Raw genomic sequence first — 24,817 nt, 5'->3', positions numbered from 1 at the left:
AAGAATAAAAGGATTTTATTTTACTATCTCGTTATATGCATCAAATGTAAGAAGTAGTTTATTTTACTAAACTTGCTTTAACATATTAATTAAATTAGTTGGTCGATTTTTATATAAAAAGTAGTGTAATTCAGTCAAATAATGATAATTAACAACTCAAGTACACGACGTATTTCATCAAAAATAATATTTCCTTACATAATATGTTGAAAACGTACAAGATTACAACTAATTTAACTTACAAAGAGTAGTACTGTTTTTTTTTTTTTTTCTCACTAATATACAAATCTAGTGTATCACCAGCTACATCACACAAACACAAACAAATTACATTACTTTAATTTACACACCCATATCACAAACATTTTTTTCTTTCTTTAATTTATTTTTCTACTTAATAAACAACGTACCATGACAACGACAACAAAAACGTACAATAACTAACAATTACTCCGTAACAAACAGGATATACTAGAAGAATTTATTCAATATCCCATAAAATTAAGTTAAATATTATAAAGTGATCATCCGATGATCACTTGAAAAGTCCTTTAGCCATACCCATCAAACCACCACCACTAGACTCCTTCTTGTCACCACTCTCCGGCACCGCCGACTCTGCCTTCTTTTCACCACCCTCCACCGCAGCAGCACCGTGTTCGCCATGAAGGTTATGGAGATAACCTTCCGCCTTACCAACATATTGTCCAACACCGCTATTATCGTCGAGTTTACCATACGTCTTAGCGGCTTCTAGAACATCTTCAGCAGCTTCCGAGACCTTAGCCTTGTCGATCTTATCAGTCTGGTTGGAGCAGGCAAACTGTGCCGCCTCGGCTACGGTCTTGGCGCTTCCCATCAGATCGGATGTGGATGATGGTGCACTGTGGGTATTAGTAGCTTCTTCAGCCATAATGAACAAAATATGAATGAGAAAATTAGATAAAGTTGGCTAAGTTTTAGAGAATGAATGAACCTTTTTTTTTTTTTTTTTGGTTGTTTGTTTGTTTGGTTTATGGGATGTTAGAAAATAGTAGGGGATTTAAAGGGGTTAAGGAATGTGGAGTATAGTGGATAAATGTATGATTGAGATATTTTTTTTTGGAAAAATTATGGTGGTGTTTAAAATAGGGCCCATATTTGAATTGCTTTGCCAAGTCGTTACCGACACAACCATAAGTTTAATGCAATTACGTATACAACCTTTGATATTAAAGTGCTACGTGCCTTTTTCTTCTTGAACCTTCTAACGACGTACTGTTTACTCATAAGAGGTGAGAGGGACTGAGGCTATTCCTTGGACAATTCGAAGGAAAGTATGTATCAATGTATGTGATTATGTGAATGTTGTGGCCATGTCATTGCATGCGTAGATATTACTCTCTCCGCTTATTTAACTGTTACTTCATACAATTTAATTGACATATAGCTAATTTTAAAAGGTACTCCGTAGTTTAAATGACTACTGACTTTGTGAGTAGAAAGTTAATATGGAGTAGTTAATTGAAAGGTATACAAGAGTAGATGTACAATAAGAATGCAGTGATTTGTACAAAAGTAGAAAAAAATACAACTTTAATACTTTTAAAAAAAAAAAAAAAAGGTCAATTACAATAGGTGTAACATTTTTTTAAAAAAAAATTACAAGGATTGGAGTAGTTATTAGTTAAGATTGTCATCATCGAAGTATTTATAATTGATATTACTCATTACATTTAGGTTATTGTTAGTCAAACTATTTCTAAATATCCCTAATTCTTATCCAAATTAAATCATACATAGCCATATTTTGGGAAGCTCATTAATACAAGGATTTTTTGTCAGAAAATACCTAATAAACCCCATAATTTGTGACAAAATTACCTAATAAAAAAATGTTGTAAGAAACTAGTACCTAATAAGGTAAATTAATGTTGTAATAGACTACCTCTATCTAGATATCCATTGTTGCCAACCTTTCCAGCGTTGACCCACCAAAAATTGCCTTCGAAACTGCTTGCTTTGGGGATGGAGACTTGGAGGGTGGATTCTGCTTGGTGGAGGCAATTTTAAGCAAGTTGTATTGATTTTGGGGATAAAAGTGAGTGATTTTGAAGGTGTTTTATGGTGGGTCAACGTCGAAAAACTAGGTCAATGGTGGAAATTCGACCAAATGTAGATTTTTTTTACAACATTTTACCTTTTAGGCAGTTTTAACATTTTTTTATTAAGTAGTTTTTTACAAATTCTAGATTTTATTAGGTAATTTTTGACAAAAAAAATCCTTAATGTAATTCAGCTTTTTCTGGTAATTTTGTCAACAACTATCATTTAAATGACCGCTTTTGGAAACAACTACCGTTTAAATTTTTTTAAAAAAAAATCTCCACAAAAACACAAAAACTTTGAGTAGTACTACCACATTTTGTTTTTCTAGCAAGAATCTCTGTTTCAGGGGCGTATTTTATAAAATTTCCCGCCAAAATAACCAAATTAAGTGACAATATTGGTCTAAATTTACCCTAAATTTGGTAATACACATCAATTGCCCTAAATTCCCCAATTTTACAAAACCCTAAGTTCAATTTTTTGCTTATGAACCCTAAGTTTAATAATCAATTGAGAAATTAAAACATTTACAATACGAAATTAAAGACAATTTATATGTAATTATGTTAGGCTACCGAATTCCCTTGTTTTCTCTACCGCAATTGATTGAGCTCTTATAAATTAAGCACCCTCAACCGAAGTTTCTTGCCGGAAAATTAATTTTAGTAGTGCTACTCAAAGTTTTTGTGTGTTTTGTGGTAGTTGTTTCAAAAAATAAAAAAAAATAAAAAAATTAAATGGTAGTTGTTCTCAAAAGTGAACATTTTAATGGTAGTTGTTGGCAAAATTTTTGATTTTTTTAAGTCTATCTTCATTATTCCCGAAAATTAATTGAAATAACAAATGATAATCAATTATGAATTGTGATTACAAGTATCACATATTTTTTAAATTTTATAATTCAAGTAAATTAATTGACATTTATTCTTAAGACTAAAATTCTTATAAGCCTTGTTAATAGCCTCATATCTGTGTGTAAAGGTGGGCACGGGCCGTGCCGGCACGCGGGCGGCACGGGCCCGGCACGGGCACGGTGGCGGCACGGCACGGCACGGCACGGCGGCCCACCTGTGGGCCGTGGGCCGTGCCGTGAACAAAATTCCTGGGTCTGGCACGGGCACGGCGGGTGGCACGGTGGCCGGCACGTGGGCCGGCACGGCCCGGCACGAAGCCAGGCACGGCCCGACACGGCACGGCCCGTGCCTTATGGCCGTTGGAAAGTAGCCGTTTATGGCCGTTTTCCAACAGCTATAAACGGCTACTTTTCCACCCAATTTCCCACCCAAATCCCCTATAAATACCTCATATTTTCCTCCAAAATTTTCACAATTCATCAACTCATCTCTTCTCTCTTATTCTCTAATTTTCTTACTCCCAAATTCTCAATTCTCAATTCTCAAATTCCTACAAATCATACAATCTTCCTCTCTTTTGTGAAAAGAAAAAAAAAAAATCCTACTCTCTTATAAATTTTACAATTTTACTATTATTACTTTTATTAGTCTACTACCAAAAAAAAAAAAAAAAAATTGTTATATTTACATTCGGGAAATTAAAAATTCGGGAAATTATAAGTTCAAGAAATTATAAATTTGGGAAAGCATTGAAGCGTCATTGTAAGATCTAACTCAACTTTATTCTAATTTGTTATTGTTATTGTTATTATTATTGTTGTTATTATTATTATTATTATTATTATTATTATTATTATTATTATTATTATTATTATTATTATTATTATTATTGTATTCTTGGAACTACTTAATTATATAAAAACTACTTTCTATTTTAATTGTGGGTTATTTGGATTGTTGAAATCTGTCTAAGGCGGGATTTGGGCTCTGGACAACGTCGATCCTAACCTCTCCTACCTGGGATCTCATTGATCCAAGTAATCTACTATTATTATAATTATTTTTGAAAATTTAATTTATATAAAAACTACTTACTAATTAATTCTCATTGATCTCATTGTTGTTAATTGTTACTTTGTTATTGTTAGTTGTGTTATTATTATTAATTAATCATGGCATCAAACCAGAACGTTTCCTCCTCCTCTAGAAAAGCCAAGTCAAAACGTAGGGAATCACCAAACCCAAACACTTCAATTCTATGCCCCCCTCCTAACATGCCCTTTCCCTCTTCTAACATGCCCTTTCCAAACACTTCCACCCCTTTCTTTCATCCCCAAAACACGGGAGGGCAAGAACAAATGGATGATATGGCTCCTTGGACCCAATTTCAACAAACCCAATTTCAACAAACCCAATTTCAACAATATGAATTTCCTTTTCCTCATCCTCCTCCTCCTTCCCAAGGTAGCCAAACACAAGCCTCCAGGTCGAGTGAACCATCCACCCAAAATCCTAACATATTAGAGTGGTGTACCGAAGAGGATTTTGCTCAAACCAAAGAAAGAGTGAATGTTGGGCACATTATCAATTAAGTAAAGATGGAAAAAAATGCAAGTGTCGGACTTGTGGTAAAATTTTCTCGGCCGATACCAAGGGAGGGACGGGACACCTTACTAGACATACAAAAAAATGTGGTGGACCATCTAGTGATCCAACCCAACCTAAAATTTCTCAATTCCATCCACAAGGTTTCATTTACAATTACGAGAGAGATAGGGATGAACTTGGGAGAATGATTGTACATGCAGAACAACCTTTTGTTTTCGCCGAAAATGATGCCTTCAACAACTATATTAACCGAGCACTACAACCAAAACACAAAAAAATCTCCCGAAAAACCGTTCGATCTGCTGCCATGAAGACTTATCTAGAGTACAAATTGAAATTAGTAAATGAATTAGCTAATCTTCCTAGTAGAGTTTCTTTAACCGCCGATGCATGGGATGGTGGGTACGGACTTCACTATTTATGTGTTACTTGTCATTGGTTAGATAATGAGTGGATGTTACAAAAACGCATCATTCATTTCAAAATGCTTGAATACCCTCATACCGGTCTTAACATTTCACATCATTTAATGGAAGCTATTGATGCATATAGTCTTAGGGATAAAATCATGTCTATGACTTTCGATAATGCAACTTCTATGACATATAGTGCGAATTTGGTCAAATCCCAATTGAACGATGTTATATTAGATGGAGATGCACTTCATGTTAGATGCATTTGTCATGTTCTTAACTTGTGTGTGAAGGATGGAACACAAGCAATTGGTCCATTTTATCACAAAATAAGGAATGCTATTTGCACTATTAATAGCTCTAACATGAGATATCAAGAATGGAAAGGTTTTTGCAGGCAACAACGGATAAAAACCATAAAAATAGCACCGGATTGTCCAACTAGGTGGAACTCCACCTATGAAATGTTGAGTCAGGCAATCGAGTACAAGGTTCATTTAACACTTTTTTATAATATGAAATTTCCACAAAATGCTTTACTTGAAGATGATTGGGCTAATTGTGAAATATATATGCAGTTTTTACAATTACTATATGGTATGACACATTGTTTTTCTTCTGTATATAATCCTTGTGCTCATTCTTTTCTTAGCAATGCATGTTTACTTGCACAACTTTTTGCGGAACACCGATCACAACATGTTTATCGTGGATATCTTCCATCCATGGAGGATAAATGGCGTAAATATTACACCGATATTCCTATGATTTATATTTTTGCTTCTATTTTAGATCCTAGACAAAAATATGATGGCACCTTTTTATTAATTGATATTTATTATAGTAACATGAATTTTGAAGATGATGTTGAAACTTTTAAGAATAAGGTGACGGATGAGTTTTTTAATTTATATAATGTTTATGAAAGTAAATATGGAACCGTGTCTCGATTTGCCCCTTCTCAAACATCCAAAAATGTAAGTAAACGGGCCAAAGGTTTATTTGCACAAGCTGCTAACTTGATGTCTAAGTATTCAGGTACAGAATCATCATCATCTAGGAGAACACAAAGCGATGTTTCGGAGTTGCAAATGTACTTAAGTTACGACTTCATGAAAGGCATGGACGATGAAGAGAAGTTTGGCCTCGACATCCTCGATTGGTGGAAATCACAAGCCGTGAAACATCCAATTTTGTCGGCAATGGCTCGTGATATTTTTGCTATCCAAGTCTCCTCCGTTGCTTCCGAAAGAGCTTTTAGTGCGTCGGGAAGAGTTCTAGACGATAGAAGAACAAGACTAAAACCCGAAACACTTGAAATGTGTGTTTGCTTCAAGGATTGGTTGGATGCCGAAACTCGTTCTCAAGATCGTACTTATGCACAAAACGACGACGATGAAGGAACATCGACTTCTTTTAGTTCTCATACTTCTCAATCCACTCAATTGGCGGATGAACTTGAACCTCTAGGAGACGAAGACGAAGACGACCAATAATAATTACATGATTACATATTTACATTATACACTATTGTATTCTTTTTGTATTATCGAACTTCGTATTCCGTATAATAAATGAAGTTATTCAATATTCATACACTATTGTACGATTTTTAATTATCATTACTTATTTTGTAATTTTGTATTATTGAATTATCGTACATTCCTACCGGCTACCGTCATATAATAAAATAAGTTATTCTTCAATTTTTTGTGTTTTCGGATTATCGCACTCGTATTTTTTTTTATTATATGCATTTTTGTTTTTAATTCGTTTTTTTTTAACATTTATTTTTTTTAAAAAAAAAAAAAAAATTAAGGTAGGCACGGTTTGGCCCGCGGCCCGGCACGGCACGGCCCGCTAGGCACGTGGGCCGTGCCGTGCCGTGGGCTGGGGTGTGCCAATTTCAGGCACGGCACGGCCCGCCGCGGAGCCGGCACGGCACGGCCAGGCACGGCCCCCACCCCGGCACGGGCACGGCCCGTGCCCATGTTTATCTGTGTGCTTGCTTTACTCTTTATCTTTGGCTTTAAAGAGACCCATCCTGAAACATGCCACGATACCATCTCGCAATTTGAGTACATTTTGTCACTGTCCCTCATGAATAATTTACCTAAGCCCATGCTTAGTGCCCACCATCCACCAATCACGGACCTTATCAGTCGACTCACGATTATGATTTTTCACTTATAATATATTCACGGGTATATTGTCTTGCTGTGTTACTTTTGTAAAGTTGCATTCGAGTACATCTTATGAGCATGAACCAATTTGATGGTTCATAGTCTTCATACACATTGTAAATAATTATAAAATGTTCAAGTTTATAAACAAGCAATTTTATTTGTGGAAATGAACGAGAAATTAAATGAGATGTTCAAGTCCAATTCGTTTATTAATCATCATTGAGGATAAGGAAATTGAATTCTTCCTAATAGTGTAGCCATGTAGCCTGTAGGGATTCACTTACTGTAATCAATTTTTAACTTCGGATAAAATTTCATGATTTCATCTACTATATTTTTTCCTCAACCCACTAGTAAAAGAGAGCACACTATGAACATTCACAGTTGCTACGAAAGAGCAAGGGTCAATTGCATTTCACTCGTCTATTTAATTACTGTATTTGTCAACGACGACGAAATTGATATTTAGATAGGCTATTGCAAACATCAATGAAAAACTACTCCACAACTAAATGTGTCCCAATTGCCTTATTTAGTCCTAGGCTTGTGTAGGTTTGATTTGTGATCCAAAATAAACCCAAGGCCCAATTGACGTCATCCTATTGTCAACATTAACAACAATAATAAGCCTCAATCTCAATTTGACCAAGAAAATAATCATACAAAGTAATTATATGCTCCATCCTAAGATAAATACACCGAAAATTATTTCAAAACGTAGCACATTCATCAATCCTACAATTGAAACTATATAAGATGTATATAGTAAAATAATACTTCGATCCGATGGTACTCTATAATATACTGTATATACAACATTGTCCACCCAGAATCACTTATAACATCATTTCTTTAGAATTCCTTGAGCCATTTTCAAATAATCTCCATACCCTCCTCCACCTCCACTATTTGAATGTCCATGATGATCACCATCCCCACCTTTTTTAGCACCATCTTTCTTTGCTCCACCATCATTACTTGAATGTCCATGATCATCATCTTTCTTCAAAAACCCTTGAGCCATCTTCACATACTCCCCATACCCACCACCGCCGCCGCCACCACTTGAAGAATGCCCGTGCTCTTTCCCACCTCCTTCGACGTGTGACCCACAATGCACGGTAGAGGAGGTGGAGTTACTAGAAGAATGATAATTATGAAGGTAATCCTCAGCCTTGTCTAGGACTTTTCCATAGCTTTTGTCCTCCAATTTGCCATACTTTTTGGCAGCTCCTAGAAGGTCAGCCGCGGCTTCAGCAACTTCATCCTTGTTAATCTTGTCATTCTCTTGACGAAATGAGGATTTCGCCGAAGCAGCTATCACCTTGGCGCTAGACATTATATCTGCATGGGAAGCCGGGGTTTGCTTAGTGTTGCTTTTGGTGGTTGACCGTTCTTCTTCCATTATTTTAGCTATGTGCACTTGATATAATCCGGATTAGTCTTGGTTGTTTAGATTACGGAGTATAATTGGAGAGGAATTAAAAATGAAAAAAGTTTGAGGCAAGGAAGAAACATGGATTATAAAACAACCTGATTTTTCTAATGATTATTGATCTTCGATGAAGGGTGGTTAAGAGAGATTTTAGCTGATTTTAAGCGTTTTTAGATATTTGACTTAGCCAAAATACTTTAATTAGTACTATTAAATTCTAATATTATTGTCCCCTCATAGAGCTATAGAAGGACATGCATTGTAAAATCTTAAGGTATCATATGGAAAGGAGAGTATAGAGGGCTAAAATCTTATAAGAAGCCGAATGAGCATACTTTATAGGCTTATAACATTACATTTCTACTGAGTTTTGAATATCATTCATCTCACTTGATCATACAATACAAGTAATACACATATATACTTCGTACTCTGTAGTATACAAATAGATTGATCGTGCTTGATAAGATCATAATATCGTAAACCCTCAATTTGTCAAACCTTCTGGGTGCCACAAATTAAATAATACAAATATAATAAAAAAAAAAATTATTTCACGTTTGACCAAGAACCGATCAAAATTCCTCATTTTCTCGTCTGTATAAGCCAATTCACAAAATTATTGTACTAGAGCAAATGAAAGGAATTGGTCAATCGGAATACAACTTCAATTCTAGTTGCTCAAGATTACAAGCATAATTCTTCGCATAAGCTAAACTTAGAAATAACAAAGTACAAAATTAATCAAGTAATTAACATTCATACAATAACCATACTCATAATCCAATACAACAAGTCAGTATGTAACACAATTTCAAACAACATTAACCCAAAACATCAAATTAATTACTCAATGTTTCTTCATAAACCCTTGAGCCAATTTGATATAATCTCCAGCACCACCACTTCCACCACTAGAATGACCCGTTCCACCGCCTTCGCCGCCATGATCCTGTTTCTTATTCAACAACCCTTGAGCCAACTTAATATAATCCCCAGCACCACCACTACTAGAATGTCCCGATCCACCGCCCTCGCCGCCATGATCTTGCTTCTTATTCAACAACCCTTGCGCCAACTTCACATACTCCCCATACCCCCCACCACTTCCACCACCACCACCACCACCACTTCCGCCGGAATTACCACCGGAATGACCATGACCATAACCATGGCCGTACTTCCCTTCACCGCCGTCGTGGGGCTCTCCGTACCCGGAGGAATGCGCGGTGGTTGAAGAGGTATACGATGAGGAATGAGATTGAGTTTGAGAAGAAGAAGCTGATGAGTTATATTTGTGAAGATAAGTTTCAGCCTTACCAACGTATTTACCGTAACTCTTCTCATCGAGTTTACCGTAATGTTTGGCGGCGCCGAGGAGGTTACCGGCGGCTCCGGCGACTTTAGCTTTATCAATCTTTTCGGTGTCGTGGGCTAAAGCCGATTTAGCTGCGTCTGCCATGAGTTTGGCGCTTGCCATGAGTTCTGATGTGCTGGGGGTGTGACCCTGACCCGGAACTTGGCCCGGACCCGAGTGGGGTTTGGTGGGTTTGCCTCTGGTGTAGTAATCGTCTTCCATTGTTTTGGATCTGAGATGGGGTTTTGGAAATTGAATAGTCAATGGAGTTGTGATAATGGGAAAGAGAGGTTTAATTTATTTGTGGATGAGGAAGAAACGTTGGTTTGTTGTATTAATAGTGGACTATTACGCGGTGGAAGAGCGGGGAGGTTGTGTGCGCGCTGTCGCAAAGACTTGAGTTGAGTTGTCAACGCCGAGGGTGAATGACTTAACAAACAAGATTTAACCTTCACTAATTTTCAGAAAAATTACACTTCCTCTTTTTTTTTTTTAATTACACCACGCTTATCAATGCATTTTTTTAGCTATTAATATCTAAGATTATACTTTTGTAAAAATTATAAAAAAAATTGATATTTAAAAAGAAGATTTCTAGAAGAATCTAACTAGATCCCACATGACTATATTTTTCCGAATGGATAAATCACAAATGATGGTTAAAGAAGATTAAGTGAATAGTGTAAAAGTCCTAATGGTGCAATAAAATAAAAACGGAGGAAGTAAATTACTTTATTTATTAGATTGTGTAATACTCCCTCTGTCCTATAATACATGCATGAGACGTTGGGCTTTTTTTCACTGTTCATGCATTAGGTTTGACCATAATTTTATACTAATGTAATAAAAATATATTTTATTATAGAATATGTTGTTAGATAGGTTTTAATATAAAATTTCATAATATAATTTTAAAAATAATTTTCATTAATATTTAATTATATAAAAATAAAGTCAAATTAGTGCATTGGCATGTGTGCAATATAATGTTTGACTGTGTCACGTATTATGGGACAGAGGAAGTATATGAATTAATAAGAATATCTCAGTTTTGGCAGGGATTATTTATTCAGGGGTTACTTGTATGAGTTACTCATTCAGGGGTTACTTGTATGAGACTATGAGTTACTTATTTGGGAATTACTTGTATGGGTTACTTATTCAGGGGTTACTTACTCAGTCGCTTAGCACAATTTTCATGTGAGAGTAACCCCTGACGGACCAAGTAACCCTTGAATAAATAAATCCTATAATTTACCCCTGACCAAACATGTAACCCTTGACCAAATAAGTAGCCCCAAAATAAGTAACCCTAGACCAAACAAATAACCCCTTACAAGTAATCCCTGACCGAATGAGTAATCCCCTACAAGTAACCCCTGACCAAACGAGTAACCCCTTACAAGTAACCTATGACCAAACAAGTAACCCCTGTCACATGGTATGGCCAACCACATTTAAAAATTGTGTAAGAATATTATATTTGGAATATTAAAATGATAGATTTAAGTTCTAAAAAAAATGATTAGTTTAAAATTTTGAAACATATTGAACCTATTGAATTAATTTTTACTATGTAATACTTGGTTTAATGGTAAGTATGTATCTCATAAAACACAACCTCAAAATTGTAGAATTGATATGATTTTTAGAAATGCGTATTGAGAAATGGAAGAAGATTTTTTTTTCCATAAATAACAAGAAAAGAGAAAAGTGAATATTGATAGTTTATATGCAATTACATTCTTTGGTTATATCCATTCAAAAAAAAAAAAAAAAAAAAAAAAAAACTTTGGTTACGTTATTTATACTTCAAGATCCAAAGAGCAAGAGTTTCTTTCACTTTAGAAAAACTAGATCATAATAAATAAGAGTGTTAATGAGTCGTAGACACTTGTGATTTCAGGCCCAAGCTTGACACTAGTGAGCTTAGGCTTATCTCAAGCTCGAAGCTAGTCGAGTTTGAGAAAATCGAGCTCGACTTTTATTCAACGGAAGACAATGAAATCAAGTTCAATGTTGATTCATATATTTTTAAGAATTCAGTTCTTAGTTTGCAGAATCGCTATAGTTAAACTATTGATGAATTAAGAACAAAGTGTAATACCCCGTAATTTTGAATATTATTTTCTTAATTAATTTAATTTGAAATGAGTATTTTAGTAATTTTACATTATTTGAATATAAGATCCAAATTAAGTTTTCAAATTTAGGCGCCAAAATATTGGAGTAGATATAAATATTTTATCACTTTTGGATTTTAAAGTTTATATAATTAGATTTGAATTTTAATTTAGTGATGTCTAATTTAATAATTCATCACATAATAATATTCCAAAACTTTATCTAAACTATATAATTTAGTTTAGTATTTTATGAATTCATTAATTAATTTTCATATTGTATTTATTTAATTTTGGATCTATGGATTAATTAAATATAATTATTAATAATTATCTTAAAAATTCCGAAAAGTAATTATTAATTATGAAAACTATTTTTCTGATTTTCTAACTGATTTTATCTTTTGGAATCAATTTTTAATTAATAATTTTTAAATATCTTGAGCTTTTTAATTATCTTTTACCTTGCAATTCAAAATTAATCATTTTCAGTTTATAAAACTTATCTAGCTTCAAATTCTTGATCATGATAATTATTAAATGATATCTTATTAATCCTAAATTTTCAGATTTTATAAAGTTATTTTCGGATTTTAAGTTATTGAATTTTCGAATTAATTATGATTTATGATTTTATTATTATTTAAAAAAATATATGTGGATGAAGATAATATTAGAAAATAATCATAATTTATGGATATTTTCATCAAAATAATTTAAAGATATATTTTAGTTATTTTCCTAATTATATATGAATTAAAAACCAATGTTAATCTTATTTCTTTTCACACTCTAAATTCTATCTTTATTATTAACCATAAAACCTTAATCCCATACTCCCTAAACACTATAAATACCCCTTCCTCACCTCTCATATTCTTCGCACCGAAAATACAATCCACTTCTTTTCTCTTAACTTTCTTTTCCCTAAACATCTTCCTACTTTCTAAACCTTTTTTTGTAAGATAATCAACCCATATACATTTAAAGCCGGTTTTCGGACATTTTTGGTCATTTTTAGCATTTTACTACTTCTCATAAAGTTTTTCCTCTAAAAAATCCTTGAGGTTAGGCACAAGAATCACCCAATTCCGAATTATATTCTAGGACTTATGACCTCTGCAAGTTATGCCTATTCTTTCCAACGGAAATTCAACCTTTTAATCCTACCTTTAATTCTTCCATGGAGATCATTGTGATTGTAATTGATGGGATAATAATTTTTTTTTTCTTTTTGAAGGTTGAGGTACGTATAGATGGCTAGACCTTTGAAAAAGATTTTTCTATATATGTAAATGTTTGAATAATTGTTTTTATGAATGTTTGAATAAATTGTTTAATGGATCGATTTCGAAATCATGTTTGAATTAAATTGAATTTATGTATAATTAAAATAATTGGATTAAATTTGCAGCTCATTATGGGCCCGAGTATTTATTGTCCCTTTACCTGGGACTGGTTAAGTAAGACCATGAACTTTGAATGATCTGCTATTTCCTCGAGTATAGTTTGACTTACTTGGAAGGGCACACTTAGATGAGGAAAATTGATTTTTAAAATGTCGATGAATTTTTGAGAAAGTCATATTTTAAAAGCTTTTACATGTCTTGCGCTTATATGTACTTATCGTTTTGCTAATCCATTTTCCTTTTTGTTTTTGATTCGCCCTATTTACCAATTTTGGTAAGCAGTTGTGTTTTTAGGTGGAGTGTATGTGCTGCATCGTGCATTGGGAGTTCAGAATTGATCACATAGTCTAGGGTCTAGTTTCATATGAGTTTGTACTCAACAATTTTGGTCAAGTGATTACTAATATAAAGTTGGTTATGTTTTCCGCTACTAAGTTAGTTGGTTTGAGTTAGCCTTAGCTTACGTTTTTACGTGTAGGTAATACGTCAAAGTCTATCTCTACGGTATCTTATACGTATAAATATAGTATTTACATAGAGGGAGATTTGGGGGTGTTATACAAGGTTAAAAGATGGTCAAGTTTATGGTATAGCATCTTGGTAAAGAGTTTCATCTTCATCTCGAAACCAAAAGTCGGGAGATATTAAGCTTATTATCAAGATAATGAAACATGATGCTTACGGAGTAGCTAGCAAACTTCCTGAACACAATAACACAATCAGTGTTATAAGTTTTCAAAGTCTAATACAATTAGGGTCGTATGCTCTTAACCATGCTGCTGTTGCTAATCTGTATTATTATCTGAAGAGAAGAAAAAATATATAAAAATGATGAGTAATCTATCAATGCATATAATTATATGTATCAACAATGTGTAATATAATATATATGTAGTTTCACGTAATTTGTTAATTTATAAATTATTTAATATAATCAAATAATAGTATTTGAACTTATAATTTTTCAATATCGAAAACAAGAGGAATATGACAACAATAGCCAAAACGGTGCTTGATGTCATTGTCATTATTATTGATTAAAACGGAGAGTGGGATTTGGATTTTGTTTAACCCGACCTCAAATTGAAAAAATGAGTCATAGTTAATAATTTTAGAGAAAGAGTGAAAAAACTCAAAAATTTATCATCAAGAACTCAATTAAGGATGACAAGAATTAATGAGTAAAAAGAAATAAATTTGGAGAAATTTCAGGAATTAAACGAAGAAAGGAAGAATTGATGAGAGAGTGGTTGGAAGAAAATAAAAATGATGACGATTATTTAAGTGGAGGTGGATTTAAGAAATAAAAGGGCAATTGTGTCATTTTTCTTTTTATTTTGTCATTACAAATTAACCACGATTAAGAAATTGATAAAAATCCTCATTAATTTTATAAAGAGAAAATTAAGGGTTACAAAAGAATTTCTAAGAATATTGTATTTGGAGTTTATAAATGGAGTAAATTTAAGTTCTAAAAAAAATAATAAATTAAAAAATTTGAAACTTATTGAACATATTGAATTAATTTTACTTTGTAGTACTTGGTTTAATGGTAAGTATTTTATAATTGATTTGAATTTTAGAAATGTGTATTGAGAAACGAAAGAGAATTTTTTTTTTCCATAAATAACGAGAAAAGAGAAATGTCAATATTGAAAGCATATATACAGTTACATTATCTGGTTACATCCATTTAAAAAAATTCACAAAAAAAAAGTAGACACTTGTGATTTCAGGCCCGAGCTTAACACTAGTGAGCTTAGGCTTAGCTCAAGCTCGAAGCTGAAGCTAGTCGAGCTTGAGAAAATCGAGCTCAAAACCTTCGATACAAGCTCGGCTTACGGCTCGAACATCAAATGCTCGATCCTAGTCTCAAAATTACTTGTGTTTTTATCAAATGATAATAGGAATCCCTCACTAAAAACCCAAATATGATAATAAATTAATAACTCTCAAAATCCAAATGTTAATAAATAATTTTAGACTACAAATTTTATACTTTAACTTTTGAGTACAGTAAAAAAAATAAAGTTTGTTCACAAAATTTCAAGTCTAACCAAAGATAGTTCAACTCTTACCTTCTTAAACTTAACCTGATCTTGAGACAGAGCCCACTCGAGCCGAGGTTTGACATATATTCCATGTTTTGTAATCCACGCATTGTCTTGGACAGAAGAGTTCATTTAGCCATTTCTAAGCAGCTCGCCTTCCCGGCTCCTGACGTACGTTAGAAAAGTGACATTCTGGATTCAGGAACCTCTTTCATCTTCATGCTGCATTCTCACTCATTTTCTCTCTCCTCCACTCTGGTATTTTCTCTTTCCCCTCTCTATATTTTTCGCTCTAATTCCCCTCTATTTTTTAATATTATTCTGAAATCGAATTGCTTGATTACGACCCAAATTACAACATTTCATTTCGGAATTTGATTGAAGCAATATACGATGATTTACATAAACCCGAAATCTTGCTCTTAATTTGTCTTCGTTTATCGAAATTTGGACCTAAAATCACTGATAGCAATTCTAATTTTCGTTCCCTAATCACCCCAATTGATGTGTTTAGAGAACAAACCAAGTTAATTGCTAAAATTTGTTGGTTTTCATGAATTATTAATAGAAATGGGTATTGATGATGTTTAACATTTGGACTAGGGTAAATTGAGTTTACCTAGGGCTATCAGAAGCTCTAATTGCCCTAGATTTTCAATGGTTTCAACGGAGAACAACGGCCACAAGATGAAAATACCGCATGTTATGACGGTGGCGGGTTCGGACTCGGGGGCGGGTGCAGGAATACAGGCTGATTTGAAGGCCTGTGCTGCACTTGGGGTTTATTGTTCAACTGTGATCACTGCTGTTACTGCTCAGAATACTGTTGGGGTTCAGGTCTATTATTTATCTTCATTGTTTTTGATGTATATGTGATATAAGAGGATGTGCATTTTGGTATGTTGTTGTGTGTCTTGAAGAGAATTTGAACTATGTTCTGTTATTGATCAATGGTCTATGGAATTATAACCTCTTATTAGTAATTGTAGGGGATGACTAACAGTTGATTGTAAATGTAATGGTAATGCTTCGTAGATTTGACCTTGTCTAATCCAGCATTCGAGGTTGTAGCCTTGTTATTAAGGTTGGTGGTATGTCGAAGGAACATATGATAAAATATATCATGATAAACTCTATAGTGATATTAAAAAATTCAGCTTGGTGCTCACTGACACTTGTGAAATCTTAGAAAGTTAGAAGTTTAGTACGGAGTACTATGTTCGCCACATATACTGATAACACTTGGGCAGGGAATCTAAGGTGCCAATTCTTGATTTGACATTGGTAGAAGGTTATCTATAGTCATTCAGAGCCTACACTTTACAGGATTAGTTAATAATTATATGATTGTATCTTGTATCCATATGGGTTCCACAATCGTTTTGATCCATACAAATGGATGATTGTAGGATAGTGATTGGTTTATTTAGCATGCAATATTGTTCGCATACCTTTGAATTTTGAAGGTTCTCAATTGATGAGTTATGTGTGAAGTTTGAAGATAACTCGTGGTCTAGGAGTTTTAATGTGCTAAGAGATTTTGCCAAAGTATCAAGCACTGTTATATATCGGGGAGTGCAACGTGTAAAAAGTCTCCAATCTAGCTTGAGTTGAGGAAAGCACAAGCTTTTATTGAGGGTGTAACAGAATTTCTGGATAAAAGGAGTGCACAATCCACGTAGTATGTAGGGTGTACAATTGCGCATAATATTTACACATTAGTTTAACTATCTCTCAGGGTATTAAATGTATTCTTAGGTGAGGGTGAGAAAGTGCAATTATATTCGAATAAAGCTGCCATTGTATTCCACTGTTATTTATTTATTTATTTATTTATTTATTTTTAATGGGGACTAACCTTTGCGAAAGAGGTTGTGGTGTAGGTCTATTAGGAGACTAAAGCTCGTACTTATTGTGTGGTCTCATTCCTGTCTTCCTAGATGTTTTACTATTGGTTGATCTAGTTGCTTGAACACTTGTGGAATCCTATAGGGAACTATTTTTTTGTATTGTGTGCTAACATGTCATGTTTTAATACAATGGTGAGCTGTTTGCGAACTTTGATGTTACTAATGGGAAATATTTGGCTTGTTTTATAGGGTGTCAACATATTGCCAGAGGACTTTGTGGCTGAGCAAATGAAGTCTGTGCTTTCAGATATGGAAGTTGATGTGGTAAGTTCAGTTGAAGTTATTTGAATCCTTTTTGTGAAGGGTTTTTCGTCAAGAGGTATATTAGTGGCTGAACTTGGTCCTGATAGGACATTTCCTTGGGTTAGGTTTTGCTGAGCTGCTAGGCCTGCTACTTTATGCACCTTCGTTGATTGCTTCAACTAAACATGCTCTAGTCTCTCATGATGAATGAATGTATTTATGTCAATTTATTCAAACTGTGTGGCCTGACATTCATCAGTTAATTGCTTCAAAATCTTTGAAGAATATCACTATAGACCTGGGTTCATTATTGTTTCCATGCTGGTATTCATTAGCTAATCAGTTGCTAGTTGCTTAATTTATCTGCATTTAAATTAATAAACTTTTTTTGAACTATTGCCAAGAACTCCCTGTGGTAAAACTTAATTAGCTTGATACTTATTGCATTAATGTAAGTCGAACCAATTGAAAAGCATTCGCCGAAGTATGGATTTTTGTCCTGCTAAACATCATTTGATTATATTTTAGAACAGGAGAGCATAAGTGATTGAGATTAGATGCTTTGTTTCAAATTTGGAGTTGAAAGAGTCATTTTATTTTAAACTCTTGATGTGATTTCCACCCTTCCCCCCCCCCCCCCCCCTCCAGCTATCACCACTTTCTTTATACTAATTTATCTGTTGATCCTCGAAAGCTTACATTCCTACAACTACATGTCCTGTCTCATGTTACTAGACTGAAGGTTTGTTGTAATGATTTAAAATTTCTCAGGTAAAAACGGGTATGCTTCCTTCTGTTGGTATGGTCAAGGTCCTCCTCCATTCCATCAAGGAGTATCCAGTTCAAGGTATGTATGCGTCTCTGGATTTAATGATTCTTAGTTTTTGCTGCAGTTGTGTATTGTGAGCTGAGTTAATCATGTTATTGAAGGAAGCTTTGGTGGTGGATCCTGTGATGGTAGCAACCAGTGGAGATGTGCTGGCTGGTTCGTCTGTTCTACCTGTATTTAGGTACGTGCCAACGTGTGACAGTTCTATGATGCATTGCCTCCTTAGGGGAAGTGAATATGATATCAATGTCTATGTGTGATGTATAATAAAATTTCATCCTAGAAATAGGAAAGCAGAATATTGTTCAGTGCTGATATTTAACCAAAGATAGTCACAAAGCAATGAAGAGGCAAAATCAAATAGAATTTGTTAGACTGTAGTTGCAAAAAGAGGCTTGTATGGAACTAATGGAAGGTAGCTTTGTTCTTTCTGCCACTATGTTTTTTAGGCTTTTTGGCTCGATTAATGATTTCTTCCCTTTTATCAAGGCTGTAGCATTGATGCCGTGTCATTCAGCTTTTTATAATAATTTTCCGTTTTCTGTCGCTTTCTTTTGAATTTGTATGTTCTAATTATAATATTTGTTGCTTTCTGGAATTAATTTTGATACTTCTACTTCTACATGCTACCCCTGTTTCTTTATTAATCTTTAAATAAACTATATAAAACAGGCAAGAGTTGCTTCCTATGGCTGATTTAGTGACACCAAATTTAAAAGAGGCATCATATTTGCTTGGGGGCATGCACCTTGAAACAGTTGCTGACATGCGGTCTGCTGCAAAATTGATACATGATATGGGTCCACGGTAAGACCTTTACATGCCTTTGATTTTCTTATTATACACTTCTTTTCTTTACTGTGCTTATTAGTTTATAATTAGGATGTTTTCCTTTTATTCAGATGATTGTTATTTGTAACTGATACATGTGACTACTTTAAGTGTGGAAACAAAATTTGTATCTTTTTAGTTGGAGCTACAGAACTTGATGTAGTTTTTGTAGCGAACCTGGGCCTGTGAAATGGGGAGACAAGTGAAGAAATATTATTTCCATCTGATCAGAGTTGCCATTATAATCCCAAGCCTTGGGCTTATTAAACTATAGAATTCTCAAGCAAATTCTATGAATGATTGCAGGTGCCCTTTCTAAGAAATTAGCATGAAAATTAATGTAGAATATCATATTGCAACAATAAGCTGCAAAATGATTTCAGACCTTTAAGAATAAGCTGCCAATTGGTTGAAGGTAAACAAATCCAGCTATGTTTTGGGTGTTTTCAGTGATAAAAAATCTTTTCTTGCAGTTTGTTTTAATTTGAAGTATGTGAAATTGTGTTCTTCATTCTTCTATATCTAATACTACTATCAGGTCTATCTCTATATCACAGTTCTAAAAATCTGATTAAATGATCTCTTTATTATTTTTTTTCTTAAGCTATATTGCCTTGTTGTGTTCTTCATTCTTCACCAGTGCACATTTAAGCCCATACCAATTATATATTTCTAGATCACTATTTATCTTCCCCCATTTTTTTTCCTAGATGGCCAGCCAGTCCCAATACTATAAATGCTTTGATCAATAACTGGCTTGGGTGATGATCACCTGGTGTTTTTGGTGCATGTAATAATGTCTCATGCAGTTGCTATTTGTAGGAATGGTTTTAAAACCATCACTCTGTGGTGATGGGTCTTTGGTTAGTTGTTGAGATTGAGGCCCTGGGTCCTGGACCTGGACTCTTTGGTTTGACTATTTGTAGAAGAATTGCAGCCAAAAAAAAAACAGTGAGAAAATTAGATGAGGGATGGATAATAATGTAAAATTGTGAATCGATTATTAATTTTTATGCCTGATGAAGAACACTAGCCGCAAAGGTTTTTCTGCTAACAAATACGTAATATACTTTTTCTTATTTCAGAAATGTGCTTGTGAAAGGGGGTGACCTCCCTGCCTCAATGGATGCAGTTGATGTATTCTTTGATGGTATGCTATTACATCCCTTCAAGTCTACTGAGGTCATGAGAATGACCTTTTCTCTCTGCTATTTCACCTTTTCTTTGTCAGGTTATGCTTTTGTTTTCCTAATAAATATATATTTACAGGAGTAAATTTGTATGAATTGGGCTCAACACGCATTAATACCCGTAATACTCATGGCACTGGATGCACATTGGCATCAAGTATTGCAGCTGAGTTAGCGAAAGGTTTACCAATGCTTTCAGCTGTTAAGGTAATTTTTTATTTTTATTTTTTTGTGTGTCATGGTGAGGTCATTTGTAATCCTTGATTTTTGTGTCATTATGTTCATTTAAGATCTGCTATTTTATAGACTACTAATCACTAATGGAGACCCATTTGGTAGGCAGTAATAAATATGGTTGTTGTAATGAAATTCTAACATCTTTTTCTATTTTCTTTTGCAGATTGCCAAACGTTATGTTGAGACTGCCTTGAATTACGGAAAAGATATGGCTATTGGTAGAGGACCTCAAGGCCCTTTTGATCACTTGTTAAAGCTTAAAGTCTGCAGATCAGTTGCGCCTCGTGCTTTCTGTCCATCAGATTTATTCCTCTATGCTGTTACAGATTCTGGGATGAATGGGAAGTGGGGCCGTTCTATTACAGATGCTGTTAAAGCTGCTATAGAAGGAGGAGCAACCATTGTTCAACTCAGGTATGTTTTGATAACTTATACATTCATTTTACCCTTTTGCTTCAACAATAGACTTGAGTGTGGTGTGAGTTCAGTTTGGCAAGAAACTAATACTAAGTAAATTGCAGCTTGAGGGAAATTATTCTATTCTGTACTAGGAATATGCATTTATTTGTTCAGCTGATTTTAGTTTTTAAATGGAAGTTTTCCATAACATTGGGATTTTCTTTTAAGTTCTGATTGGTGCTGCTAGAATATTACTTTACACTACTGGGCTACTGGCTGATTTGTTTTATTCAATTATAAACAAGGTCCTTAAGTTTATAGACCCTTTTCTCCAAGATAATACACGAAGTATGGTATTTCACTAGTTGAAACGTGAGCATAACAAATTATTTAAGAATTCTCAATTATGAAAGTTCTGAACTCATAAGTGGTGCTAGATCTTTAAAGTCCAGTTGCTATGGCATAGTTAAGATTTTACGTTGTTGGGACTCTTGTTCTTTTACTTTTCTCCAGATCATCACCTTCACTTGTTCCTCTACTTGCAGTCTCGCACCAATTATTATCTCTCTCCACCTCTTCCAAAGAAGTTTTTTTTTTTCTTTTTTTTTTTCTATGATAACGAGCTCTCCATTTTTAGGTCCGGTGCTTTCTAACTGAGTTCAAAATGAAGCTGAAAATTGGCAGGATAATAGCCAAGGGTTCTATTATCATGTTCGAAAAAGGATTCTAATGATGGATTGTTTTGAACTGAATTAAATTATTTAGCCGATGCTTATTCCCCAGATACCGTCATTGTTTCTTCTCCTTAGACAGTAAAAGAACAAAGTCTTCTCAGAGAAGTGTTTTCTGCTTTTTATTTAGTATTTGTTCTTGGCTTGTTGCTATTGGCTTGAGAAAGTTGATAAGGAATTTACGAACGATATTTATTTTCAACCAGTTGGCCTTTTTCTCCTCCCTTTTGTGTGTTGCCTATCTTCCCTGTTTCTCTTTGTTGTTTGGACATTTTCACTTTGTTTGTAGCTAACAATTTTGCAGCTTATGGTAATGATTTATAGTTTTGTTTCTGGACATGATAATGTTTCCAAGATTTGCTGCTAATATGTGCTGAAAGATCTGGTTTTAAGTCCTCTTTTTATTTTTTTATTTTATTTTTTTTAGGGAAAAGAATTTGGAAACCAGGGACTTCATTGAAGCAGCCAAGGAGTGTGTCAGGATTTGCCACTCTAAAAGAGTTCCAATCTTAATAAACGACAGAGTTGATGTAGCATTGGCTTCTGATGCTGATGGTGTGCATGTTGGCCAATCTGACATGCCAGTATCTCTTGTTCGATCTCTTCTAGGACCTGAAAAGATTATTGGTGTTTCATGTAAGACCCAAGAACAAGCTCATGAAGCTTGGATCAATGGGGCTGATTATATTGGTTCTGGTGGTGTTTTTCCAACTAACACTAAAGCAAATAATAAGACCATTGGCTTGGATGGCCTGAAAGAGGTCTGCTTGGCATCAAAACTACCTGTGGTTGCAATTGGTGGTATAGGCTTGTCCAATGCTCATTCTGTTATGGAAATCAATGTGCCAAATTTGGAAGGTGTTGCCGTTGTCTCAGCCCTTTTTAATGCTGAATGTGTTTCTTCGGCAACTAAGCAGCTGCATGAAATTCTGAAGCAGGCTGTACAAACAAGAAAGTAGGGAAAGAAGAGTCGTGATGGAAATGCTGTTGCTGTTCATAATTCTGATCATTTGTGTACTCTAAAATGCATTTTTTTTGGTGAGGTGAGTTTAAAGCCTAACATACAATGCTCAACAGATGAGAAAGATCATGTGGAAGATACTAGAGATCTCATGCCTTTCATTGACTCATTCTATTTGCTCTTGATTATTGATTTTGGATTCATGGCTAAAATGAGGAATGGTTGATCCATTTAGCGCGTTGTGATTTGCCCATCTTTTATATTCTATTTATTTTTGTTACTTATCTTTTTAAAATAATGTACTTAAAATGTGGCAATTATAAATTTAAGGGTGAGCTTTTTGAACACTTGTAATCTTTAAATCCAACATTTACTATTGTTGGTTTATCATTGTGATTTGTGATTTTGTGAAGCAGATTGATGTACTGGTAGATTATTGAGTATTAGGATAAATGGTTTTCGATGAAGGGTGACTTGATTTTGGGATATGGCCCATATGTGACGATCTTTCATTAAATTTGGCGTTACTTAACTTCCTACTTTCCTAGTTGGATGTATTTATGTTATGCACAAATTTGCAACTTGGCCAATTTCATGAATATCTTGTGTATGGAGTATGGACCCAATTATTGGTAGATGTAACAACTAATTATACCAAAAATTAATACTTTGTATTAAGTTTACAAACTAATAATAAGAACTAAACAATGACACTGATGGATTTGTAGTCCCGATCACTTTTTTTTTTTTTTTTTTTTTTCTCTTCCCTTGTGCTTGTCAGCCGGTGCACGAAACCTTTCTAATTTTCTTTTCTATGGACTTCCCCAGTTCCCTCGTGTGTGTGTGCGCGGCTTTTGGTGTGGACATGTTACATTTACCTCTACTATCACAACATATGGTGAATATTTTCATAAATTAGTTGTACCTAGTTTCTTAGAAAATTATGGAAGGGTTTATATGAGTTTTGTACAATTGTACGTAGTCTTTCAACTCCTTACTCTTCTAACTACTTGTTGCCTTGCTTTGTTGGTGAAGAGTGGGACGTTATTAGATGACAACATAATGGAAGAATTATGTCAAATAACTACCAATGTCGTCATGTGACAACATAATGTCATGATTTCAACCTTATAAAGAATCAAGAATATCAATCATATGCAAACAAATGTATTAAATCGATCAAGAGGCCAATACAAATGAAACAAGAATTGAAGTCCTAAAAAGAAAATAGGAGATACACCCCAGAGGAGTGAAAACTGAGAACACAGGATGTAATTAGCTTAATTTGCATTATTAAGATTGCTAATTATCTCTTGTGTTCTCAGGTCACCCCTTTGGGGAATATCTTGTTCTTCAATATTATTATTATTATTATTATTATTATTATTATTATTATTATTATTATTATTATTATTATTATTATTATTATTATTATTATTATTCAATATTCATACAGTCAATTGCTTAAGGTATGAGTTTCTCTTGTTGTATTGCCTATTTGTTATAATGTAAGTAATGTTTATAGGCTATAGCATTGCTATGTGTGGCAAACCGGTTGTTCGATAAAGAGTGTCAAAATCAATTCAATTTTGATATTACTACTCCGTCCCTCAAAGAATGTCTCAAGATCTACCTTTTTTCCCCTGAATCCTTTTGTATTGCATGGTTCTTTATGTAGTGAGAAGACAAAGGTTAGAGGGAAAAACAAAATTTTCATCACAATTTATAAACAAAGAGGAGAAGAACCGTGGTAATTTTGGAGTGAAATTTTTTTCTCACCAAAAATAGGAAGAGGCGCCAAAAAAGTTAAAATATGGAAAACATAAAACTAACAGAAGTCCTTAACGAAAGGTTAATGGCAGAGATATAGCAGAATACCAAACTGTTTTTGATGGGTACCTTGTATAATATTGAAAATAGTGGATTCAATTTTAAAAAGTTATTTTTTTTGACAAAAGCACT

The 24,817-nt window shown here is 34.1% G+C and overlaps 2 protein-coding genes and 1 pseudogene across 2 annotated transcripts; 1 reads left to right on the top strand and 2 right to left on the bottom strand.

Moving 5' to 3' along the window:
- Positions 1 to 296: 296 nt before the first annotated feature.
- LOC145564786 (nodulin-related protein 2 pseudogene) lies at positions 297 to 913 on the bottom strand (annotated as a pseudogene).
- Positions 914 to 9,118: 8,205 nt separating this feature from the next.
- Positions 9,119 to 10,268, bottom strand: LOC145563515 (uncharacterized). The gene has a single exon (XM_081623962.1). It carries the CDS (start codon positions 10,161 to 10,163, stop codon positions 9,435 to 9,437), a length of 729 nt encoding a protein of 242 aa, XP_081480088.1. The 5' UTR covers positions 10,164 to 10,268; the 3' UTR covers positions 9,119 to 9,434.
- Positions 10,269 to 15,644: 5,376 nt separating this feature from the next.
- LOC145563514 (thiamine biosynthetic bifunctional enzyme TH1, chloroplastic-like) lies at positions 15,645 to 23,202 on the top strand. Its single transcript, XM_081623961.1, has 10 exons — positions 15,645 to 15,782; positions 16,128 to 16,361; positions 17,624 to 17,698; positions 18,449 to 18,524; positions 18,612 to 18,687; positions 19,179 to 19,313; positions 20,423 to 20,487; positions 20,607 to 20,734; positions 20,928 to 21,178; positions 22,322 to 23,202. The coding sequence occupies exons 1-10, from the start codon at positions 15,744 to 15,746 to the stop codon at positions 22,851 to 22,853; spliced, it is 1,611 nt and encodes a 536-aa protein (XP_081480087.1). The 5' UTR covers positions 15,645 to 15,743; the 3' UTR covers positions 22,854 to 23,202.
- Positions 23,203 to 24,817: the final 1,615 nt, after the last annotated feature.

This window comes from Chenopodium album, chromosome 10, assembly GCF_948465745.1.
Source record: "Chenopodium album chromosome 10, dcCheAlbu1.1, whole genome shotgun sequence".
NCBI lineage: Eukaryota > Viridiplantae > Streptophyta > Magnoliopsida > Caryophyllales > Amaranthaceae > Chenopodium > Chenopodium album.
This window is presented reverse-complemented; position numbering and strand designations above follow the sequence as displayed.